The sequence below is a fragment of the Pyrus communis genome, chromosome 1 (genome assembly GCF_041283825.1).
Source record: "Pyrus communis isolate YQ-2024b chromosome 1, ASM4128382v1, whole genome shotgun sequence".
NCBI classification, from domain to species: domain Eukaryota; kingdom Viridiplantae; phylum Streptophyta; class Magnoliopsida; order Rosales; family Rosaceae; genus Pyrus; species Pyrus communis.
This window is the reverse complement of record NC_142565.1, coordinates 7810523-7832594: the sequence shown is the minus strand read 5'-3', so window position 1 is coordinate 7832594 and position 22072 is coordinate 7810523. Positions and strand designations below refer to the sequence as shown.

The 22072-nt window shown below is 37.0% G+C and overlaps 4 protein-coding genes and 2 pseudogenes across 5 annotated transcripts; 4 read left to right on the top strand and 2 right to left on the bottom strand.

The window, feature by feature from the left end:
- Positions 1-1177: 1177 nt before the first annotated feature.
- Positions 1178-1804, bottom strand: LOC148699075 (Plant thionin family protein). Its single transcript, XM_088680243.1, has one exon. The coding sequence runs from the start codon at positions 1728-1730 to the stop codon at positions 1491-1493; it is 240 nt and encodes a 79-aa protein (XP_088536369.1). The 5' UTR covers positions 1731-1804; the 3' UTR covers positions 1178-1490.
- A 2612-nt stretch (positions 1805-4416) lies between these two features.
- LOC148699074 (auxin-responsive protein SAUR50-like) lies at positions 4417-4959 on the top strand. Its single transcript, XM_088680198.1, has one exon. The coding sequence runs from the start codon at positions 4417-4419 to the stop codon at positions 4807-4809; it is 393 nt and encodes a 130-aa protein (XP_088536324.1). The 3' UTR covers positions 4810-4959.
- Positions 4960-6234: 1275 nt separating this feature from the next.
- On the bottom strand, positions 6235-9842 carry LOC137720269 (adenosine kinase 2). The gene is made up of 12 exons (XM_068459317.2): positions 9643-9842; positions 8936-8989; positions 8643-8689; positions 8465-8496; positions 8252-8353; positions 8093-8160; positions 7729-7805; positions 7526-7623; positions 7366-7436; positions 7207-7273; positions 6936-7119; positions 6235-6619 (listed from the first exon to the last, which is right to left on the bottom strand). The coding sequence occupies exons 1-12, from the start codon at positions 9723-9725 to the stop codon at positions 6477-6479; spliced, it is 1026 nt and encodes a 341-aa protein (XP_068315418.1). The 5' UTR covers positions 9726-9842; the 3' UTR covers positions 6235-6476.
- A 2290-nt stretch (positions 9843-12132) lies between these two features.
- Positions 12133-15397, top strand: LOC137720944 (uncharacterized). The gene is made up of 4 exons (XM_068460069.2): positions 12133-12333; positions 12670-14414; positions 14525-14643; positions 14747-15397. The coding sequence occupies exons 2-4, from the start codon at positions 12695-12697 to the stop codon at positions 15314-15316; spliced, it is 2409 nt and encodes an 802-aa protein (XP_068316170.2). The 5' UTR covers positions 12133-12333; positions 12670-12694; the 3' UTR covers positions 15317-15397.
- Positions 15398-15591: 194 nt separating this feature from the next.
- On the top strand, positions 15592-21067 carry LOC148699073 (GDSL esterase/lipase EXL3-like; annotated as a pseudogene).
- On the top strand, positions 17898-19893 carry LOC137721449 (serine/threonine-protein kinase BLUS1 pseudogene; annotated as a pseudogene). Its single transcript, XR_015963489.1, has one exon. The product of XR_015963489.1 is annotated as a serine/threonine-protein kinase BLUS1 pseudogene (transcript).
- Positions 21068-22072: the final 1005 nt, after the last annotated feature.

The window sequence follows — 22072 nt, the reverse complement described above, 5'->3', positions numbered from 1 at the left end:
ACACAGTGAACACGAGGTTTTGAATCAAATTATCACTTTTGATATGGGGTTTAAGTCAAAAGTCATGAAAGATGTTGGATTGTGACGGGAGTACACGGGGTTAGCCATTGCAAATTGCAACGATATCACTCTTAGACGTTTGAAGGATGTTGAGCAACAACATGATTTTTTTTTCTTTTTTTTTTTTCTGTTTAATCATTTCCAAGAATTTGTCTTGGAGTTTGGTTTTGATTTTTCTTTTTAGCAGAGTTTCTAGTTTATTGCCCTTTATATAGGAGAGTTGTTTCATTTTAATTTTCGTTTTGGTGTGCTACATCTCTTTTGGATCTATGTGTGAATGGTGGAGTTATTTAATTTGTTAGATCTACTTCATTTGGTGTTCTGAAATTGTGATAGTAATTAGGTGAAGCGATTAGACCCACGAGCATTGTTTTTCCCAATATATGATTTGAAATTTTCTTCTCACATGATCTTCGTGTAACACGAGGTTTAATGATTTTATTGATATTTGTAATCTTGCGGTTCTCGATAAGTTCAGACGAGTGCTTAATGTCTACTCATTGCTTTGTTATTGGTGATACTTTATTGTAATATTTTTAGATCTAATTTACAAGGACCCTTTTGGGTCTGAGTTCTTCATGACGTATATTTGATTATGATGCCCTTTGTTTTTCAATGAATGCAATATTATACTCTTCTTAAAAAACATATACAACATTTGGTGTTGACACTTTAAAATAATCACAATTCAATATAGTGATAAATTAAATCTCACATATTAAAATTCACACAAACGAAATCTCTCCGTTTTAAATAAGGGAACTTTAACGAAAAACTCCCGGTACTGTTCACTTTAACGAAAAAATACATTTTTACACTAAAAAGTCAATCCTGATACTATTCACTTTACCCTTTATTTTGTCCTTATTGTTAAAACTCAAAATTTTCAAGCCTTTTTCATTAGTTTTCCTTTTAGATAATCCCAATTTCAATATATTGACAAAAATATGTTGTTACATGCTAATTATGTGACCAATTTTTGTGAAAGGAATGTTTATTTTAGAGTTCTTCCTATTTTCTGCAAATCGTAGTTTTACTCATACGTAAAAATAATTTAATAAAAACGTTAACTTTGTTTTTGTAGGTATGTAAAATTGTGATTTGCAAATAAAAAAGATGACTGAAAGAGCTGAGTATTTTCTTCACCTCATATATATATATATAAGAAATCGTTCAGTGAGTGAAAAAATTTCATTACATGAGAGGATGCATTTATGTGAATATGTAGATCCCAGAAACCCTAGAAATTAATACGATCATATCCATGATCTGCATTTCTAGCTAATTACCCTATATTTCTTGGTAATCACAAAATAATTCCAGTACGTAGTCGCATTATTTACCAACTTAAAAAGGATGTAAAATGACTCTAAAAACTACAGGTACGTACGTACGGATTTTGTACTTTCATTTGAGAGGTACAATATCAATCATAGGTTGTGCTTAGTATTCCCGATCCAATAACCAGCATCTCCAGAAACCTGTTTGCAGTAATTCTCGCATGCAATCTTACAGATGGGAATGCTTGCACCTTCCTCTTTCATGCACACTGGCATGCATGGCTTTGCACAGTCTGAGAGCGCTTCACTGCCCTTCATGCTGCTGCTGCATACCATAACAACTAGCACACAGATGACAATGGCAGGAATTTTATTGGTTTTATTGGCCATTTTGGTCTTTTTATCACTGGTTTTTAATTGGGTTTTTGGTATGATCGGTTAGGGATTTGGTTGAGTTGGTGAGAATATCGAGTCTGCACATAAGTGATTGGATGTGGGTTTGGTTTATATAATGGAGGTTGCGCATGCTTAGGAAAGAACTGTGCACCACATCTTTTGGGCGGTTTGGAGAAAAACATGGTGATGAAATATGAGGTTGGGGTTAGAAAATTATGGTCATATATTTTTGGTTGGGCTAAAGAAAGATAGTTAATGTTTTTGTCAAATCGAAAGTTCAAGTGTGTAATACTATTAACACTTCTCATTTAGAGTCACAAGCTAAATAATACACGACTACTCATTCTTAGTTTTGATATTAAAACTGAGATTAAAAAATTAAAAGTATGTTTTATAAAGATTGATATCAAATGGAATTAAGTAACAATAAAAAGTAGTCAACAATGAATTAAATATGCATTTGTGAGTCTACAATTAATAAATTAAATTTGGAGTATGGTCTAATGCTAAATGAAGTCATATATACTTCACAACTTATGAACACAATATGAGGTTTTGGATTTTTGGGTTTCAATCAACAAAATACGAGAACGGGGATTGAAATTTGGAAGTGGGCTACTCTTCTTTTTCTTTTGGTATAGTTCACTCAAAAACAAATCCAAAAATAAATCTTCTCATGGGGTCCATAGCCTAATTGTATATCGAATATCAGAAGTCAGAACATAAACACATGCATGCATGCAACAAGGGGAAAGATTACCTAGCATCTTGGACAGACAGTGTTCTCTCGTTGGTGACATTATAACAAAGCAAACATATATAAAATCTGCTAGACCGCTACCAAATGGATAAAAAGATAATGCATTTATTATATTGCGCCATGACTTCAAGTTTTGTTCAAAACTGGAAGACTTGGCATTCCAACTTCTCTAACCGTGGGAGAATCATGAAACTCTCTCTCAATAGTGGAGAGCCAAATTGGCAAATTCTGTTGGCTGTTAAGTTGCAATGATGTGTCATGCATGAGGATCATATTCTCCAAATATATACTAGCAACTTACCAGGAAAGTTAATTTGTTTTGATTGAATCTGTGTGCCATATATATATATATATTTATATTTATATTTATACCAGCAATTTACCAGGAAAGTTTGTTTTAATTGAATCTGTGTGCTATGTATATCTGTGTGCTATATATATAGCTCGTGAGTCACGGATCACGATTGACATGTCTTCCAATTGGCCCCATGCAATTATCAAAAACACTTCAAGCCGAAAGTATATATACAGTGGCTTGCAAGGAAAAATTTAATTAGAGACAGAAACAAGTTATTAATTACTCTTGAAGGTTAACACTCTTGATTAATCTGTTGGTGATCAGTAAAGTAAACACCAGATAGTTTTCAGGAGGGGAAGGCGGTGTCACCGCATATATAGGAATCACGCATGCATGAGTTTCTTCTTTCTTTTTTGATTACCTTCCTCTCGTATGTATAAGACCGAATCCATTCGATTTCTAAAAAGGATTACTAATACTTAACTTTTCAAGGAATATGTAGGTGTTAACTGCATAATTAATATAACAGATCAACAAAAAGTATAGATCACAAAACAGTCAAATATTAAGATACGATCAGTAACACAAGAGGGACAACCTTCTACCTTCTACAGTCTAGCTTTCGATAAGACTACGCTATGTATAGACCAGGTAACTTGGGCAGAGAGGGCCATTACTCCGTTATATCGATACATTACTAACTATATCCCACCTACTAGTCAAATACATAAAAGACGCCAATATTGCTCTCTTAATTATAATACAACATACGGTAATTAATTAAATGAGATTATTAATTCCTACATATCATGGTCATAATTTATCATCTTTTGAATGACAAAAGTACCACTTCAAGTATGAACTTAACACAAAGCGGAAGTTATAGGATAAAGAAATCATGAGCGGCCAACTTTTTTGATAGCTTGGTCGTATCAAAAGCTAGAACTTAAGAAAACAAGTTTATTATTCGATTTTTAAGAGATATATAAAGAGATTGTAGAGATAAAAGCTGACTTAGGATTTTGAATACCTTTCGTCTTATATCTCTCTCAATAGGACAGTATATATATACACATACAAATACAAGGATGTTTTAGTATATTAAATCTTTATTCGAAGAACATTGACTCATGTCAACATACATTGAATCCCTATGATACATTGACTCACGCCAACATACATCAAATCCCTATAGTACATTGATTCATACCAACATATATTAAACCCAGAATTAATCTAAGCAAAGACTCACGACAACATGTAAAACTTGATGTGAAACTTGTCGTATACTAGTTGGACATTGCTACATAAGTCTAAGCTTAGTTTAGATAGAATTTCATATTAACTGATGAGGAAACATGAAAATGATGGCCATGAACTTATATTCTTCCTTAATTTTATCACTGAGCGATTAGTGATCTAATTTACTAGCCCCATCCAAGTGTATCAATATTTCATCCACTACACATCTCTCTTGCAAATTGGAGAAAAATAATCTATACATGTTACAATATCCCAAACAGTAGCTAATATATTACACTTGCAATATATAAAGCTTGGTTTTGCTGTCATAAAAATACGACCCACTGCGCCATCTCTTTCACTCTGAGTATCTACTAGTTATGAACATTTATATGATGCTTTTGGAGGCTAGGTTCCTCATCAAACAATCCTTTCGCAGATGCAGGAAACTTGGCGGTACACTCCTAAAGCGTGCAATCCGGGGTCACATTGGCAGTCAGCACATGTGGTTCCGCCTTCATGAAGAGGACTACAATCTACCCAAGGATGTCCCGAAAGGCCACCTTGTGGTGTATGTTGGTGAAGACCGCAAGAGATTTGTCGTCAAGGTTACCTTACTCAGCCACCCTTTGTTCCAGGAATTGCTTGATCTCGCCGAAGAAGTTTTTCATTTTGCTGCGAACTCGAAACTCCGGATTCCTTGCAACGAATACATTTTCCTCAGCGTTATTCATTGCATCAGTTATGAACTAGATCAAGGGCTTTATCTTTGATGAGGTTGCCTTTTGCTTCACAGGTTTCGCTATCTGCTTGGAAGATTATATATAATATGTGTTAGAAAGTATGCAGCCATTTGTGTTGGACTTGTACATTGTGTTATTATCAATTGTATTGCTCGTAAGGCAAGCTAATTTATGATCAGAATCGTGTCATTTATAGAAATAAGGTTGTGCACAAGCTCTGCAAGTGACCACTACCAAGTCTAAACTGTTTAGATTATCGTTGTACTTCTCCGATGTAAGACTTCATATCATTCCTTCTTGGCTTGCATCGAACCAACTTTACACCAGTAATTAAGTCCTAGAAGCTATCTAATATCCAACTCAATTCAATTATTCAACTAAGCAATCTAAAAATGAAGGACTACAATACAGGTTAACCCCAGCAAATCAGGCCAGCTAGTCCATGCTATTTTCTCTAAAAAAATTAACCTTCCTTCTGGCTACAATACTTATTAAACCCACCTCGTCCATGGACTCGGTACATCTAAGTTTTCCTAGAAGAGCTTCCACGCAACCGTGACATGCAATGTCTTTTCCTTTCTCTCTCATCACCAAATGAGAGAAAGATATTTCATGTCACGGTTGCGGGTAAGTTGTTTTTGAGCTTTCCAAGTCACATAGCTAGTGTGCCGGCTACGACGTGATCGGCGTGATAGAGATTCAGAGAATGCAACTTCATAGGGAAATAGCATTAGCCCTCTCTCTCGAAATTGCAAGTCCTACTCCAGCTTAATCTACTCTACGTAGTGCTATAATTAGTCTTATAAATCTTCACCAAATCACATTAGTCATAAACTTCTCAATCTTGCCATCCATATATTCCGTGATGATAAAGCAAGTTAATTATGCCAATATTCCGACTCAAAATCTAGCTTTGCATGCTCCAATTTCTAATTTTACATGGGCACCGAGGCTCCTTAAGTCAAAGCATCTATCTGGAATTAGCATGTAGCCTAGTAATTAACCACAAAATTCTGCTTGAAGTTAGTGACTTGCATAATCCTATCACTGTTTTTTGTATTTGACAATGCGATAACCTAAATAGCATAATACTTACACGTCGAGAGAGATTTGAACTCCGCTGCAAAAGTCGGACACACTGCTTTAAACAGCATAATACTAGTTGATTACCATACTAAGTTTACACGTAATTTTCAACATCAAGCACGTACAGGTTGAACGAAATCTTAGCATTCACTCTCAACAACGGTTTAAGTAATATCTTGTGTGACACTTTTTAATGTTACAAAACGTCTCAAGTTCGAATAAGAAAAATGTGATATATACACATTTACTATACTAACTATACACTCATTTCTATCATATTCCCCTAAAAAATTCTGAGGACATCAACCAAGTTTCAAGAGAAGGCAATTAATTTAAATTAAACCGTGAAAATAGGATCAGACTGAAATATATTGTTCAAGATTTTTTTTTATATTAATATGGAAAATGTCTTGTAAGAAATTTGCAATTGATGTATCTTTATCTGACAAGGATCACAAACAAGATTAACATCATAACAAATAAACTCGTATACCAAATACATGGGTTTAGGAGATAAAACACTGCCGGCCGCCACAGTTACATCAGCAAGAAATCCAACTCTACCACAAACGGAAACTACACGGAGCTCAACTGGTGAGAAATGAATGACCCTAATGGAAATCGGGCTTTTCTGGGTATGTGCAGCCTGACCTTTGGATGACAACGTTTGCTGCATAACAGCCAGCTTTAACACAGTCCTCAATGGGCTTCTCTTGAACCAGCTGTGACAAAAATCCCCCAACAAATGCATCTCCTGCCACAAGAAACATCATGGTATTTTTAAGTTTCAAGTAAGAAACTTAGAACTAACAAGATTTCTTCTATTCTTGACTCGTAATCCTGATTTCCCGCTCACTCGTTTTACTAGTAATGCAACATGGAATTGCTTATAGCCTGGATCCATGGTTGACATGCTTAGGAGTTTGACTCCCGCCAAAATGGCATTGGCAAGTCATGTATCATTGCATGCTTTATATTCCCTTTTAAATAAATAACTTAGGTCTCCACCAGATCCACAGGACAAACTGGTAAGAGAATCTAATAACATTGAGGAGTGAGATATCACATACCGGCACCATTGGTATCAACCAGCTTCTCCTTAGGTAACAATATGACAGGAAATAGTTTCACCTTCCCATCCTCAGCAACTACAACAGGATCTGCACCTTGTGTGATCACAGTAATCCTCTTGTGCGTACCTGATGCTTTGGGCAACTGGGAAATCTTTATGGCGATCTCCTCGACATTCTCAGTCTGATTGCAAAAGGCATTATAGTTAGTGACTGGTAGAGGTTAGAAATTCTTCTGTCAAATGTAAGAACAAAGACTAAGCAATGTCACCTTCCAGCCATGAACCCTTGAAAAGGTTCTTGCTTCAGTCTCATTCCCAAAAACATAGTCCATGTACCTATACAAAAAGGCAATTCAGTACTCCACATTGATCAAGAACTACAAAGAGATTTAGTTTCATTTCTTTTCCTTTTCAGAGGAGGGACTTACGGAAGTGCTTTCTCCTGTACATCCTTGAAGAACTCACAAATGAAAGGAGCGGAAAGATTCATTGTGAATACCTGTAGATGCAAAAGAAGACAGCTGAAGCTACTAATGGATAATAAAGAGAGAATCCAACTACATTGTCGAGAAACTATATGGTTGATACCTTATTGTTTGCAGCTGCATGTTCAGCTACCAGTTGAATGGATTCAGGAGACACGGTAAGGAAAAACCCAGCAATATAGTAATATTTTGCCTTCTCAACTGTTCAAGCATGAGTTTGTATAAAGGTGAGTCAGAGAGAACATGTGACCAAAAGCAACGAAAAGATAAACTTTTGACTCAACAAGAGAGCAAGGGAAGTAATACCCAGGGCCCAATTTTCAGGTTGCTTCAAATGCTCAGTTTTGTAACAATTTGCAGCTGATAGGTTAGCAACAAGAGACCTGTACAATTTTTTGTTACAAGAAATTAATCCCCGCAAAGTTTTGATAAACTATAAGAGTAGTTGAGAAGAAAAGGAAATATACAACTTATGCAGGGGTCCTTTTGTTCCAACAATTTATGACAGATACGAGGATCGCTATGGGAGCAATGAAAATGAAATCAAAATGCATGATACGGGGTATTTTCAGAAGTAAAAGAAGAAATGCCTAGGAAATTTGCTTTATAGAACCATAAATTGGCAGACGACAATTTCAAATTCAGCGTCTAGAGGAGATGTAAAACTGACCTCTCACCACCAACTACACAAACAGCACATGTTCCTGTTGGAGCTTTGTCATCTTCATAATATTGCACCTGAACCCAAATGTAAATAAATACTTCTTGACTCAAAAGAATCAGAATAGCTGAGGGATAAGCAGGGTAGATAAAGATAAAAGAAACTCACATTAACACCAGCAAGTTTACAATTTTTCTTCATCTCCTCACCATACTTGTCCTTTCCGATAGATCCAATGTAACTAGTTGCGCCAGGAACTTGAAGCATCCACTATTGAAAAACAACACACAGATTAATAAATTTTTGTCAGCATAATACAATTGAATCAGATCTTCATAAAATAAATAATAATAAAAAGTTCTGTTAAAAACATAAACAAACCTGGGCAACTTTGATTGAATTTTGAGTAGCACCTGAAAATAACACAATGAACATAAGGAAAATTAGTCACTGGATTGCAAAGGACAGAAAAATTAGGCATCGCTATTAGTAAAGTATCTAGACGAGATCATAAAGCATGGGATCACCAAATACCAAAGTGAACTACTTATCAAATTACCTCCAGCAATATACTCTACATTGTAGTTGGAAGACATTTCGTCGTACCTGTGAAAAAACCATCCAAAAAAGATTGAATCAGCAAATGCAATATTTCAGGTAGTTGCAAATGCTGGAAACTAATCATGAACTTATATTTGAAATATATCCTCTCAAAATTTAAAAACAAGTAACTAATAGATCGAAAAACTCAAACCCCACTTAAGTTCTTACAACTTACACCTTTTGCCAGCAAGGAACAATAATTGCTAATAAGAAATCAAGCAAGCAACGATAATAACAAAAATGAATTACATGGGCAGATGCTTGTCCTCAGCAAGAATGGCATTGTTTGGCTTGATGTCATATCTATAAAAAAAAACCACTCAAGTTAGTTTATATGATATATGCATCGATCGAAAAAGGAAAAAAAAAATTCTACCAATATGCAGAAACACTTAAATACTAATAAAATCACACAATCAAACCAAACACGAACAGGAAGTGAATCTTACAACAGGAAAAGAAAAGGAAATAAACTTGCAAATGCCTACTCGTAGAAAGTAAAATTATTCGGCCCACTGAACTTGACTTCTTTTCTTTCTTTTCTGGTTAATTTGGATGGCAAGAAAGAATCATAATTTTTCATTTTCTATATCAAAGCAGATCCAACTGAAACAGTCACATATGGTATTACAAGCAAAAACTCAACCAATGCTCATCTGGGTATCTAACATAATCCGAAAAATCAACCATGGTATTGGATTAATCCCAGAAACTAATCCAGAAAGCAACTAATCCTGCAGATCTATTTACTTTTATCACTTTCCTCTGTTTCTTAAATAAATAAAAAAAGTTTCAGTCTTTCAAATCTATCGCAAAAACCCATTAAATTTAAACAGAAAGAAATCGAAATCTAAACACAACAGATCGCATTCATTAGTTTTCCAACAATTTATGAGCATCCAAACAGTGAGAGAAGATGGAAAAATGTAATGAAAGAAGCTGAGATGGGGGCTTACTTTGTCAAGAATTCTTCGTCGACGACGGCAGAGATGTCGAGAAGAGGATTGCCCATCCCCAAGAGGATCTGCTCGTGTGCCATTGATGAAAATTGCGCGGAGTTCTGAGTTGTATTACGAGAGAAGGAGGGAGGGAGATCGGGCTCAGTACAAAGTGAATTTATAGTAATAATTTAATGCAGAAGTGGGAATTTGGAGGTGAGACGTCACACATATCACCAACCCCCAATTTTTTTATATTTTTTATTCTTATTATGAATATTTCGCTTTAATTATTTTTTGCTACTCACCAACCCACTCAGAATTTCACAAATTGATTTTTTTATTTGTAGGTTCTTCATAGAGACTTCATAATTTAGTACCTCAAAAGAATCATAACCACGTTTAGGACTAATATTGGGTTTAGGGTTAAAAATTAAACTAATTGGTTGTAGGTGTTTGTATTTTTAAATTTTAAATTTTTACATCTGAACACTGCGCAACCACACTGCATTTCATGGTAACAATAGAGGTTGGGGAATTTAAACTCAGAACATTTTCTAATTGTAAGAAAAACAATGAATCCGAATCCTTCTTATGAGGATCTCAGGGATCCGTGAATTATATTCGTTCATCGTACATCGTGCGGTTAGAAATTATTTTAAATATTTTATTTAAAATTAAATACAAACAGTGTTTGACAAAAATTGATCGCATGATGTACGATGAGCAGACACGATTTACGAATTCTTATGATCCTCACCAAAAGAATCCAAAAAAAATCCTGTTGGAAAAAAATTACAGACCAATACCAATTAGCAGAAAGCACAAAATATTTGCATAACATAAGTATTGCCTCTCACCACAGAAAAGCCCTTTACATTTCTCTTGCATGTTACAAACGAAAAACATACACCAAAAAAAACAAATTATTTGTCAAATGTCACCTAGTACTTCCAAAACTATTGATGATTTGTGGCCATTCTTGAATGAGACATTTTGCTTAACCTTTGCCTTCACCTACCATTACCAAAGAGTTTTAAAGATTTACTCCAAGAAAGGTCAATTTTCCAATTTTTTTTATTTGACTATATTCAAATCGCGAAAATTTTAAAATGAACCGGTCATAGGATATCAAACTCTCTAGTCAGACTTGAACAATAAAAAAGAGAGTAGGATTCTCTTCCCTCCTAATCTCTCTCTCCTTCCATCTCCTTGTATTTAAACAGTTGCGGTTACGCCACATCTACATCTTGTTTTGAATTTTTTATATAGAGAATAAGACAAAAAGAAAAGTGTGAGAGGAGGAGATGGAAGAAGATAGTAATAGAAGAGGAGAAAATCATACTCCATAAAAAAGTAGGTAGGCTCATCAATTTCACAGCTTTATTTTCTCCACATGGATTTTTGTAAGAGCGACTTGGAGTATGGGTTTCTGAATTTTGGTCTAATTAAAGCTACTTTGTTTCACGAACTAAAAATTTGTAAGTATTGGCTCCTGAACTTGTTACAACGTAAAAAAATAATCTTTTGGGTAACTCCGTTAAAACTTTCGTCTAAAATATGAGGTTTTAAAGGCAAATACGGGACAAAAATACATAAACTGATGGATGCATCTAAACATGTGTTCTTTTGATGCCATCTCCGCTTATTGACTCTCTATCGGTCAAATCCAGATAGATATAAACAGATGGGTTGATGCATCTACACATGTTTCTGTTTTGACGATTCTGCATATGTTTAGATATTTAAATTTCTGAATGCTTGTATATGCCTCCCAAACGTGTATGATTTCCTGCAGGATGGAGCCGGTTGCATTAGTACTATAGGTCCGCAACACCCTTTATTCGCAATTTCGAAGCCGGCAGGAATTCATCGATACAAAGTTAGAAACAACATTTTCATAAACATTCTAATCAATCAAATAATCATGAAATGAACGAGCTAAAGTTTTTCTGTAATAATTTCAGTATTCAAAGTTTTCAAGATAGGATGTTGTCATTGTTGTGGGACTGGACAACTGAAACGGTGTGATATTATGTAATTAAACCAGCTGAGTCCGTTCACATGAGCAAAATCATCTGAATATTTGTATTCGGAATCGACTCATCACACAAAAAGAGCTATCAGAATCGTCGTTTATGAGATTATCCAAAACTGCGTGGATACACAGTTTCTTTTGATGCTACGTACCGCGTTTGTACCATTGCTAATAAGAGGCCCTTGGGGCGTTGTGTTGGACGGTTGGATTTTTTGTAGGAAAATTAAAGAAAAAAATTAGAAAACTTTGAGTTTTAATTAAAAGGATAAAAAGAATAAAAATGTTTTGTAAGTGGATTATCAGAGTACTGTGAATGATATTTTAAAGTAAAAATATTATTTTTCATTAAAATAAATAGTATTGCGAGTGTTTCGTTAAATTTTTTTTTTTTTTTTTTTTTTCTTTTCTGAAAAACAGTCCATACCAAAACGACAACGTTTTGAATAGGTAAAACTCTTTCCCTTCTTCTCACTTCAGTCACTTCGCGTTGGGCACAAAAAACAGAGCAGCGCTGCACGCAGACCGGCACCACCGTCGTCCTCTTCGGTCTCTCTTCCCACCTTCAGCGACGTCCCTTATGAAAAATCAGAGCAGCGCCTCTTCCGTCTCTTCTCCGACCTTCATCGGCGTCCCTCTTCGGTTTCTTCTCACAACAAATTTGTAAGTTTAAGGTTAGGATTTCTCACCTACATTGAAGAAATTTCATCACCAGCATCAACGTATACTTGTTAATTCAAGAGTGAGATAGGAGAGAGGAGACCAGCATCGAATACCTTCCTCCATTTTTTGATTTAATTCAATTTTTGGGCCACTTCACAGGGAAAGATCTATTAGGTTCATCAGTTTATGTGCTTATTCGGTCATTAATTCATAGATTTATTTTATATAAGTATTTACTTTTCAACTGTGGCTAGCATGTTCTGATAATCTGCCTCATTTTGTTTCTTGTTTGCATGACAAATTTCTGATAATCTGTTGTGTTTGTACTTAATTGTTTTATTGTTTAGGGTCTTTAGATATTAAAGCTGAAGAATGAGTAGTAAGAAAGATTTTGCTTGGCAATGGACAAAAGATGTTGATCCGGTGTCCAGATATTTCTATTGTGTCTACTGTAATCAGAAATGCACGGGCTCAATTACTAGATTCAAACATCACTTGGGGGGCATAAGTTCAGGAGGAATGGCTATTTGTAAAAAAGTCCCACCAAATGTCAAGGAACAATGCATTGCTAATATTAAAGGAATTAAACAAAGAAAGAAAGTTAGTAATGAATTGTGTCGTGGTGTCGAAGAAGAAAGTGAGAGTATGGACATGGGAGTGAACACAACGGCATACTATGGAAATAGCTCTCGAGGGAGTGGGAGTGGGAACGAGAGTGTTCCAGCTTCACAACACAGTTCAACTATACCACCTAGGTCAAAGGGAGATAGGTGCGTTTCTTTAGAAGCTCACCGAGCCACATTGAATACACCTTTCAAAAAAGAGGAAAGGAAACAAGTGTGCCGAAAACTTGCGCAATGGTTTTACACTAGTGCCATCCAATTCAATGCGGCAAACTCAGATTATTATTTTCAAGCAATGAAAGCGGTCTCCGACTTTGGTCCTGGTTTTGAAGCTCCTACAAGCCATGAGTATAGGACTTGGATGCTCAAAGAAGAAGTTGATGATGTACAGAGAAAGATGCAAGATCATGTAAAAGCTTGGAAGAGATATGGATGCACCATTATGTTGGATGGATGGTCAGATGGTAAAAGTATGTGTCTAATTAACTTTCTTATCAATAGCCCTCAAGGTACATGGTTTTTGAAATCGGTTGATGCATCGGCGTCCATTAAAAATGAAGATTTGTTATATGGCTACTTGGATGATGTTATACAAGAAATTGGGGAGGAGAATGTAGTTCAAGTCATATCTGATAATGCTTCTAACTACAAGAATGCGAGGGCAAAACTTATGGAGAGAAAAGAGAAGTTGTGGTGGACTCAATGTGCGGCTCATTGCATTGATTTGACGCTAAAGGATATTGCTAAGATGAAATGGTTTGATGACACACTTAAACATGCTAAGTGTGTAACGAAGTATCTTTATGGTCATCAATGGGTACTCGCTTTGATGAGAAAGTTCACCAACAATACGGAAATTCTTCGTCCAGCAGTCACTAGGTTTGCCACTTCTTTTCTTACACTTCAAATCTTACAAAAGCAAAAGGAGAATCTTGTTGCTTTGTTTTCCTCCCAAGAATGGTCTGAAAGTACCTATGCAAAATCCCGTGAAGCAAAGTTGGCTAAGTATTATGTGATACATGATCATGAGTTTTGGGGTAGAGTTTCCTTTTGTATTAGAGGTGTTCTTCCACTTGTTTGTGTCTTGAGAGAGGTTGACTCGGAAGAGAGACATGCCATGGGATTTATATATGAGTTGATAGATGTCGTAAAAGAGAAAATTGCTAACAATCTTAACAAAGTAGAGAAAAAGTATATGCCAATTTGGAAAAAGATAGATCATAGATGGAACGATCAACTTCACCAACCACTATATGCGGCGGGCTATTACTTGAATCCACAATTTCGGTATGAAGATAATTTCTCAAATACTGAAGAAATAAGAAAAGGATTGTTTGCTTGCATGGATAGGATGCTTGGAAATTCCAAAGAACGTGAAGATGCGGATATCCAATTGGATTTATATGATCGTAGATTTGGTGATTTTGCGGATCCTATGGCAATGAAAACTAGGAAAAGGCGAACACCTTGTAAGAACTAAGAAGTCAATTCTTAACATATTATTATGTTAGCCTTTAAATAAAGTTCAAAGTTTAAACTTACCTGATTAATGTGGTTTGTTAACTTTGGTTTCTTTTAGTGGGTTGGTGGCAGCGTTTTGGGAATCGAACACCTGAGTTGATGATGTTTGCCATCCGTGTTCTTGGCCTTACTTGTAGTGCATCGGGATGTGAGAGGAATTGGAGCACATTCCAAATGGTACACAAATAATTATTTTTTATTTTTTATATGTCATGTTGCTTAAGAGGATTAGACTTGAACAAATGAAATGAATCATTAAGTTCTTTAATTTTTTTTGTAGATTCATAAAAAAAAGAGGAATGGACTTGAACACAAAAGGCTAAATGCTTTAGCATATGTGAAGTATAATTTGGCTTTAAGCGAGCGAAGTCTTAAAAGAAGTGGGAGGTGTGATCCAATTGTTGTAGAAGAAATTAACTCGGATAATGAATGGATAACGGAACGAGAAGATCCCGTTCTTCCCCAAGATCCTAGATGGCTTGAAGATGAGTCATTGTTCAATGCGGAGGCCGTAAGGAATGTGCCACTCCCGATTTATGAAGATAACCCACAAGTTCGAGACCCTAGAGAGCCTTTTCCTCCTCCTCAAGAGCCTTCTCCTCCTCCTCGTGAGCCTACTCCTCTCCGTAAACTTTCTCCGCCCCATGAGCTAACTCAACCTCGAGTTCTTATTACCTACAAAAGAAAACGCATTAATGAGGAAACCTCGAGTCAAAGAAACACAATTTTGAAGGATAAGTCAGAAGATTCTTTTGAAGACTATATGACACACCTTCCAAGTTCAACTAGACTTGGCAATGAAGAAGATGACATTACCTTTGATTTGGATGAAGAGGATTTGAGTGAATAATTTATTTGTTCGTATTTTTCTGAGTTAAACTTGTTTGTGACTTCTGCACTTTTGAATGACAATAGATATTTGTTTTACAAAGTTTTATACTTTATATAATCATATAATATAATTTTAGGTACCGTGAGGTGGCCTCGAAGCTATCCATAAAACGCCTTACCTTCTCCTTTGCCCTTTAAAACGTTGATTTGTACCTAGATGGATGGATATAGACTACAGTATTAGCAGTTTAGTACTGTAACTATATCTGGATCCACGTTATTTTGTAACTATATTTCGTGATCTGTTTTCGAAGTTTTAATTATATATGTAGTGGAAGGCGGGGAATCAAGGAAGTTTTGGCAGCATATCTTGACCCAAATCTGCAGAGACAAGATATTCCAACTGGTGTATCCTTCGCTTCAGGTGGCTCCGGTTGTGCTCCTCTAACACCAACAGTCTTTCTATTTTTCAGCAAGCAGCAGTGACATTTTGAGGTCCTATCCGAGCTTTATCCGAAAATTTCAGTATGATTTTCCTTCATATGCTGCTCTTCTGGTCAGATCGGCTTCTACATTCGTCCAAGTAAATTTAATCAAATGAAGTAACACACTTTGATTTTTATACATAAGTTTTGAACTTATATTTTGAAGGATCTATATAGCCTCGGAACTACGAGATTTGGCTTTTTCAGTGCCGTAGCGATTGGTTGCACTCTATTGGGAAGAAGTTCAACAGGGTTACTGAGAGAGTGTTTCAAGCTGCAAAACCAAAGAGCAGAGTTGTTCAATTCTATGCTGTCAACTGAACTAGATTACATCAACGCCAACCTTCCAGATGCCAAGCTAGTCTTTTTGGATATCTAGCACCATTCTCTTGACCTCAATCAACGCCCTTAGAATTCAGGTGGTCATTTACTTAGAGGCCGTTTAATAATCATTTCGTGTTCAGTTTTTAGTTTGCATTGTTTTGTTTTGCTTATTGCTATATTAACTTCAGGATTCGAAGTTACGAAGATTGGCTGTTGTGGTACTGGAACAACAGAAGTGGGGATATCCTGTAACAAAAAGTCAGTCCGTTGACATGTACAGATGCATCTAAATATGTCTACTGGTGCTCGTTCACTTCACGGAAAGAGCTTGTAGAGTCATTTCTTCTCGGATTCTTCGAAGCTACATAAACAGTTTCTTTTGAGGCTACCACGCTCTATTGGTTTAATTCGTATGTGTTAATTTCTTAATACCCGACATATGTGAATACTTCAAGAAGCTATAAATGTAGAATTTCTTGTTGCTCTTCTTCTATAATCTGTTTGATTTCCATGTTGCATATATAAAAAAGAACAAATTCATCATAAATACTAATTGCAAAATATAAACTCAGTAACATGCGATGAGCTGCTGAATTCGAAATTTTTAACGGTTCTAACTATAAGACCTCCTGCATGAGTAGCTGCCCCGAAAAACTTAGCCATCCCCGCAGCGCAGCTGCCTGCAGGCTGGAGCTGGTTGCAGAGTTTTGTTACTTCAAACGATCCCAGTATCGCGACACCCTTTATTTGTAGCGTATTGAGCGGTGTTTATGACGACATCAAGTAGTGAATCCGGCTAGTTTGCTTAAAGAAAATTAATGCTTGGATTGTCAAGTTTCAACTTAGCTGGCCTGGGGATGATGTTGAAATCGAGCTCTTTTTACAAAATCAAACGATGTCAAGAGAAGAAGGATTCAAACGTGAACCCTCGGAGAATGTAGAGGTAACGACTCTTAACTATTGTAATTACAATCTAGTGATACCTATCTCAAGGTTTGCGAGATGTGTGTGCACCAGCGAGTGTGTGTCTATGAGAGAGATCACTTGTTAAACAAATAAAGACACCTTTTGTGACTTTAGATTATTAAAGATTTTGTTGATCTGTACAAGATCCACTACAATGCAGATAACATATAGGCAATAAAATGATGTTCTCTATTCTCTCTTGCCGTCGCACCCCCTCCCTCCCCCTCTATAATTTTTTATTTAAATAGGCCTACAACAATTAGACAGTATTTTTGATAAAGTGATATATTTACACCAAGGGAGAGAAAATAAAGCTGTTACGAATTTGTTATTTTTGAATACGAACTTAAGACATCTTAAGACCTTTTTGACGGCTTACTTGAGTTTTAATTACATATTGGAGAATGATTTCAATAAGTTAGTAGGTTGGTCTTGGTTCAGGACTTGTAAGTCTCAAATACGTATTTTGTTCATATTCTTGGTCTTTTCAAAATATTTATACGATGGATCAATGAGCGGATGGGCTTGTTTCATATTTGGGCATCTTGCCTTGCATCCCAAGATATCGTTGACATGGCAAATAACAGAAAACCAACTAACTCTAACTGTATTTATTACCTTAACCAACCTCTCCCAATCCTAATTACCAAAACCACCTCGCAACAGAATGTTGAAGATTCTGCAAATTAACAAAATCTAGGGGCAAAATTCAAAACTTATATATAATTTTCCTCCCACCAATTGGAGTTCAAAATCCCCAAAATAACCTCATCTTCTTAGCATTTTTTATTATATAAGTAAATGAAAGCAGAGCAGTACACAATCACAGAGAGTCTCATGCATCGTCGTCTTCCTCCAAAAGCATCGACCTTTCACAAGAATTAGTTCGTCAGAACCCCTATTTCCCAGAAATCCAAACAACCCACTTCCATTCTTCAAGATTTCGTCTTTGTCTTCTCCAATGGCGACTTCTTCGTCTTCTTCCTCCAACCAAGATAGCCAACAAAAGGTCCAATTCCCGTTGGACTCCGCCGCGTACGAAAGCCTCCAAGAAATCGGATCTGGCGACAAGGTCGTCGTCTACAAGGCCGTCTGCGTCCCCATGAACTCTGCAATCGTCGCAATCAAGTCCGTCGACCTCAATCAATCCACGGCCGATTTCGAGAGTAAGCTACGCGACACCAAGAATCTGTCTCTTTCCCACCCCAACATTCTCGGCGACCACTGCTCCTTCACCACCACCGACCTCACCACCGCCGAGCGCCGTCTTTGGGTGGTCATGCCGTTCATGACCTTCGGCTCTCTGCAATCCGTAATAATCGCCCCCTCTGCTTTCCCGAAAGGATTACCAGAGCCCTGCATTGCAGTCGTCCTGAAAGAGACGCTAAACGCCATGTCGTATCTCCATGGCCACGGATGCTTCCACGGCGACATCAAGCCCGGAAACATCTTGGTTGACTCTGATGGGTCCGTTAAGCTTGCACATTTCGGGGTCTCTGCTTCTTTCTATGACGCCGATTTTTCAACTGGGGCAAACGATACTTCTACAAGGCCGTACTGGGTGGCGCCCGACGGAGGTGGCTGCAAGGCGGATATCTGGGCATTTGGGATCACGGCGCTGGAATTGGCTCTGGGCGGCCCTCCCCTGTCTGGCTTGCCGCTGTTATCAGGGAATCAAATTCTGAAGATCAAGAACAGGTTTCGGCTTGCGGATTACGAAATCATCATCAAAGATTTCCGGAACCAGAAATACTCTGCGGCTTTCAAGGACTTGGTGGGTTCTTGCCTTGATCGGGACCCGGAGAAGAGGCCGGCGGCAGAGGCGCTGCTGAAGCACCCGTTTTTCCACGACTGCGGAGGCAAGGATTATCTGGTGGGGACTGTGCTTCCGCATTTGGAGAGCGTCGAGGAGAGATTCAAGAAAAGAAACAGGGGTTTGGGTGACTTGTTGGGCAAGGTAAACTATGGAGAACTAAAGGGTGAGGATATGGGGTTTAGCGGATGGAATTTCAATGTGGACGACTTTGTTTTCAACCCGGCTTTTTTGGCTGGGCCGTCTTCTACTTCCAGCACTAGGTTTTATGGCAGCGGCAAATTCCGGCTGTCCAGATTTGTAATGAGGTTGGCAAAGCAATTACAGACTGTGAAGATGACTATTGGTCAGTTGAATAAAGCAGTTGGGGTGAGGATGCCGAAAAATGTAGAGATTTGGATGCTGATGAATGCGCTGGACAAAGAGAAGGAAGATCTTATGCAGTTGCAGATTAAGTTGAGGGAGTTTGTTTTGGACCCGATTTATCCGGCTGGGTGGTCTTCTCCTCCCAGCCCTCCAACTGAGTCTTCTGACGGTGGTAAAGCTGGGCTGGTGGTGTTGCTGGTGGAATTGCTGGTGGAATTGCTGGGAATTGCAAGAAATTTGGAAAAGCAGATGGAGAAGGTGATGACAATTATTCGTCTGTTGGGAGGAGCAGGGGTGGTTGAGAAGCTGGAGAATCAGTTGGCGTCTGAGTTCACAACATGTAAGCTGTTTCAGGTAGCGTTGAAGCTGATCAAGCTAAAGTTGGACCCTGATGGAAGAGATTATTAAGATTTCTCCAGGAAATTGCATTTGCAGAGAGTTTGCTTTTTGAAAAAATTGGTCGACTTTTTGGATGCTTTTTTCATGGCTTAGGAGAGAGAGAAATGAGTTTTAGAGCATTCGTTTTCATGTATGAGATATGCTATAAAGTGTTTAGACTCTGATTACATCATTTGGAATTTGTCATTTGTAAAGAAGCAAAGAATTAATGATCATCCGATGTTGGATTCATAGTTACTATAATTTTCTTCCCATATCTCTTTTGCTAACATTGTGTGTGTGAGAGAGAGAGAGAGAGAGAGAGGTGATACAAATTTTATCGCTTCAAAGGGGTGGTGGGTGGGTGTAGCTCAACTAGTTAAGAGCATTTACCTCTAGACTAAGATCACTGAAACTTCAGTCATATATAGTTCTCCTTCTCCATACGGTTTGATAAAAAAAAAGGCCTCCGTATGGGAGCCATCAAGAATCACAGAGCCAATTTACGACAATTTGAGACGTGCTTAGTCATAGCTCTTTACTTCTTGGCCCAAGCCATAACGAGAGGGAAGCCCTTCGAAGATATGATCACAATCTGAAGATCACAGTAAAAAGTTGTCAGGGAGCTCTATCTCTGCGAAACCGAAGGGGACTGTTGAAGAAAAGAGAACAAGAAAAATTATAACCAACAGTCTATTTCTAGTTTCAGCAAGCAGCAGTCCCGCGCAATTGGAACGCTTCAAAGAGTACACTGTGAAACCGAAAGTGACTGTTGAAGAAAAGAGAACAAGAAAAATTATAGCCAACATTGTATTTCTAGTTTCAGCAAGCAGCAATGACATTTTGAGGTCCTATCCGAGCTTTATCCGGAAATTTCAGTATGATTTTCCTTCATATGCTGCTCTTCTGGTTTTTATACATATTGTACTATAGTGTGACACACTATAGTACATAAGTTTTTATACATAATCAAATGAAATATTGTACTATAGTGTGACACACACTCTGATTTTTATACATAAGTTTTGAAGTTGTATTTTGCAGGATCTATATAGCCTCGGAGCTAGGAGAATTGGTGTTTTCAGTGCTGTAGCAATTGGTTGCATGGTTTTGTTTTCAGCTTAGTGGGGGTTTAATACTCATTTCGTTTTCAGCTTTTAGCTCTCATAGTTATGTTTGCTAATTGCTATATTAACTTCAGGATTCGAAGTTACAAAGATTGGCTGTTGTGGTACTGGAACAACATAAGTGGGGTGATTCTGTAACAAATGCAGTCCGTTGGGATGTACAAATGCATCTAAATATATATGTCTACAGCGATTCAGTTCGTTTCACGGAAAGAGCTTGTAGAATCATTGCTTCTCAGATTCTTCGAAAATACATACACAGTTTCTTTCGAGGCTACCACTTATCGATGCTCGATTGGTTTAATTCATAAACGCATATAAAAAGATGGAAGTGGACGCATCTAAACATGTTTTAGTTAAAAGTAGAATTTCTTGTTGCTCTTCTTATATAATCATTTTGATTTCCATGTTGCATATATAAAAAAAGAACAAGTTCTGCGAAATAGAAACTCAGTAACATGCGATGAGCTGTTGAATCCGAAACTTTATATTGAACTAACTTAGCCTTCCCCGCAGCGCAGGTGCCTGCAGGCTGGAGCTGGTTGCAGAGTTCTGTTACTTCAAATAATTCCAGTATCGCGACACCCTTTATTCGCAACTTTGAAGCCCTGCAGGAATTCATCAAAGCAACGTTGTACCGTACTGAGCGGTGTTTATGGCGACACCTAGTAGTGAATTGTAAATGTGGATACACGGTACACCAGTTTTGAATACAGCTAGTTTGCTTAATGAAAACGAATTCTTGGATTGTCAAAGTTTCAACTTAGCTGGTTTGGAAATAAAGTTGAAATCAAGCTCTTTCTACAAAATCAAATGCTGTCAAGAGAAGAAAGATTCAACCATGAACACTAGACGAATGTAGGGGTGACGACTCTTAACCATTGTAACTACAATCTCGTGATACTTTTCTCAAGGAATTTGCAAGATGTGTGTGTGTGTGTGTGTGTGTCTGTGAAAGAGAGGACTTATTAAACAAATAAAGATATTTTTTGTGACTTTAGATTAGTATGGATTTTGTTAATCTGCAGAAGATCCACTACAATTCACATATCATATAGGCAATAAAATTAGGGAATTGTTATTGGCACTCCAAAAATCTCATTTTGCACTTCAAACTTTCCATAATTAGTATGAAAATGACACTTATGAGAAGTGTAGAATGAGATTTTTAGAGTGTTAATAATAGTTCCCTAAAATTAAAAGGTAAAAAAAATATTTTCTATTGTCTCTTCCGACCGCACACTATCTCTCTCCCACCAAATATATAGACAAATTTGCAAATCATATGATTTGTCCCTCATAGGAAATAAATACAT

What these genes read in the sequence shown, in the direction of transcription:
- LOC137720269 (XM_068459317.2), bottom strand. Translation starts at nt 9,725, where the DNA reads ATGGCACACGAGCAGATCCTCTTGGGGATGGGCAATCCTCTTCTCGAC. An exon ending in GAGGACAAGCATCTGCCCAT is followed by an intron (nt 8,690 to 8,935) that starts GTAATTCATTTT and finishes GTTTTTTCACAG; the next exon opens with GTACGACGAAATGTCTTCCA. An exon ending in CAAGGGTTCATGGCTGGAAG is followed by an intron (nt 7,120 to 7,206) that starts GTGACATTGCTT and finishes TTTTGCAATCAG; the next exon opens with ACTGAGAATGTCGAGGAGAT.
- LOC137720944 (XM_068460069.2), top strand. Translation starts at nt 12,695, where the DNA reads ATGAGTAGTAAGAAAGATTTTGCTTGGCAATGGACAAAAGATGTTGAT. An exon ending in TAGGAAAAGGCGAACACCTT is followed by an intron (nt 14,415 to 14,524) that starts GTAAGAACTAAG and finishes GGTTTCTTTTAG; the next exon opens with TGGGTTGGTGGCAGCGTTTT. An exon ending in ATTGGAGCACATTCCAAATG is followed by an intron (nt 14,644 to 14,746) that starts GTACACAAATAA and finishes TTTTTTTTGTAG; the next exon opens with ATTCATAAAAAAAAGAGGAA.
- LOC148699075 (XM_088680243.1), bottom strand. Translation starts at nt 1,730, where the DNA reads ATGGCCAATAAAACCAATAAAATTCCTGCCATTGTCATCTGTGTGCTA.
- LOC148699074 (XM_088680198.1), top strand. Translation starts at nt 4,417, where the DNA reads ATGAACATTTATATGATGCTTTTGGAGGCTAGGTTCCTCATCAAACAA.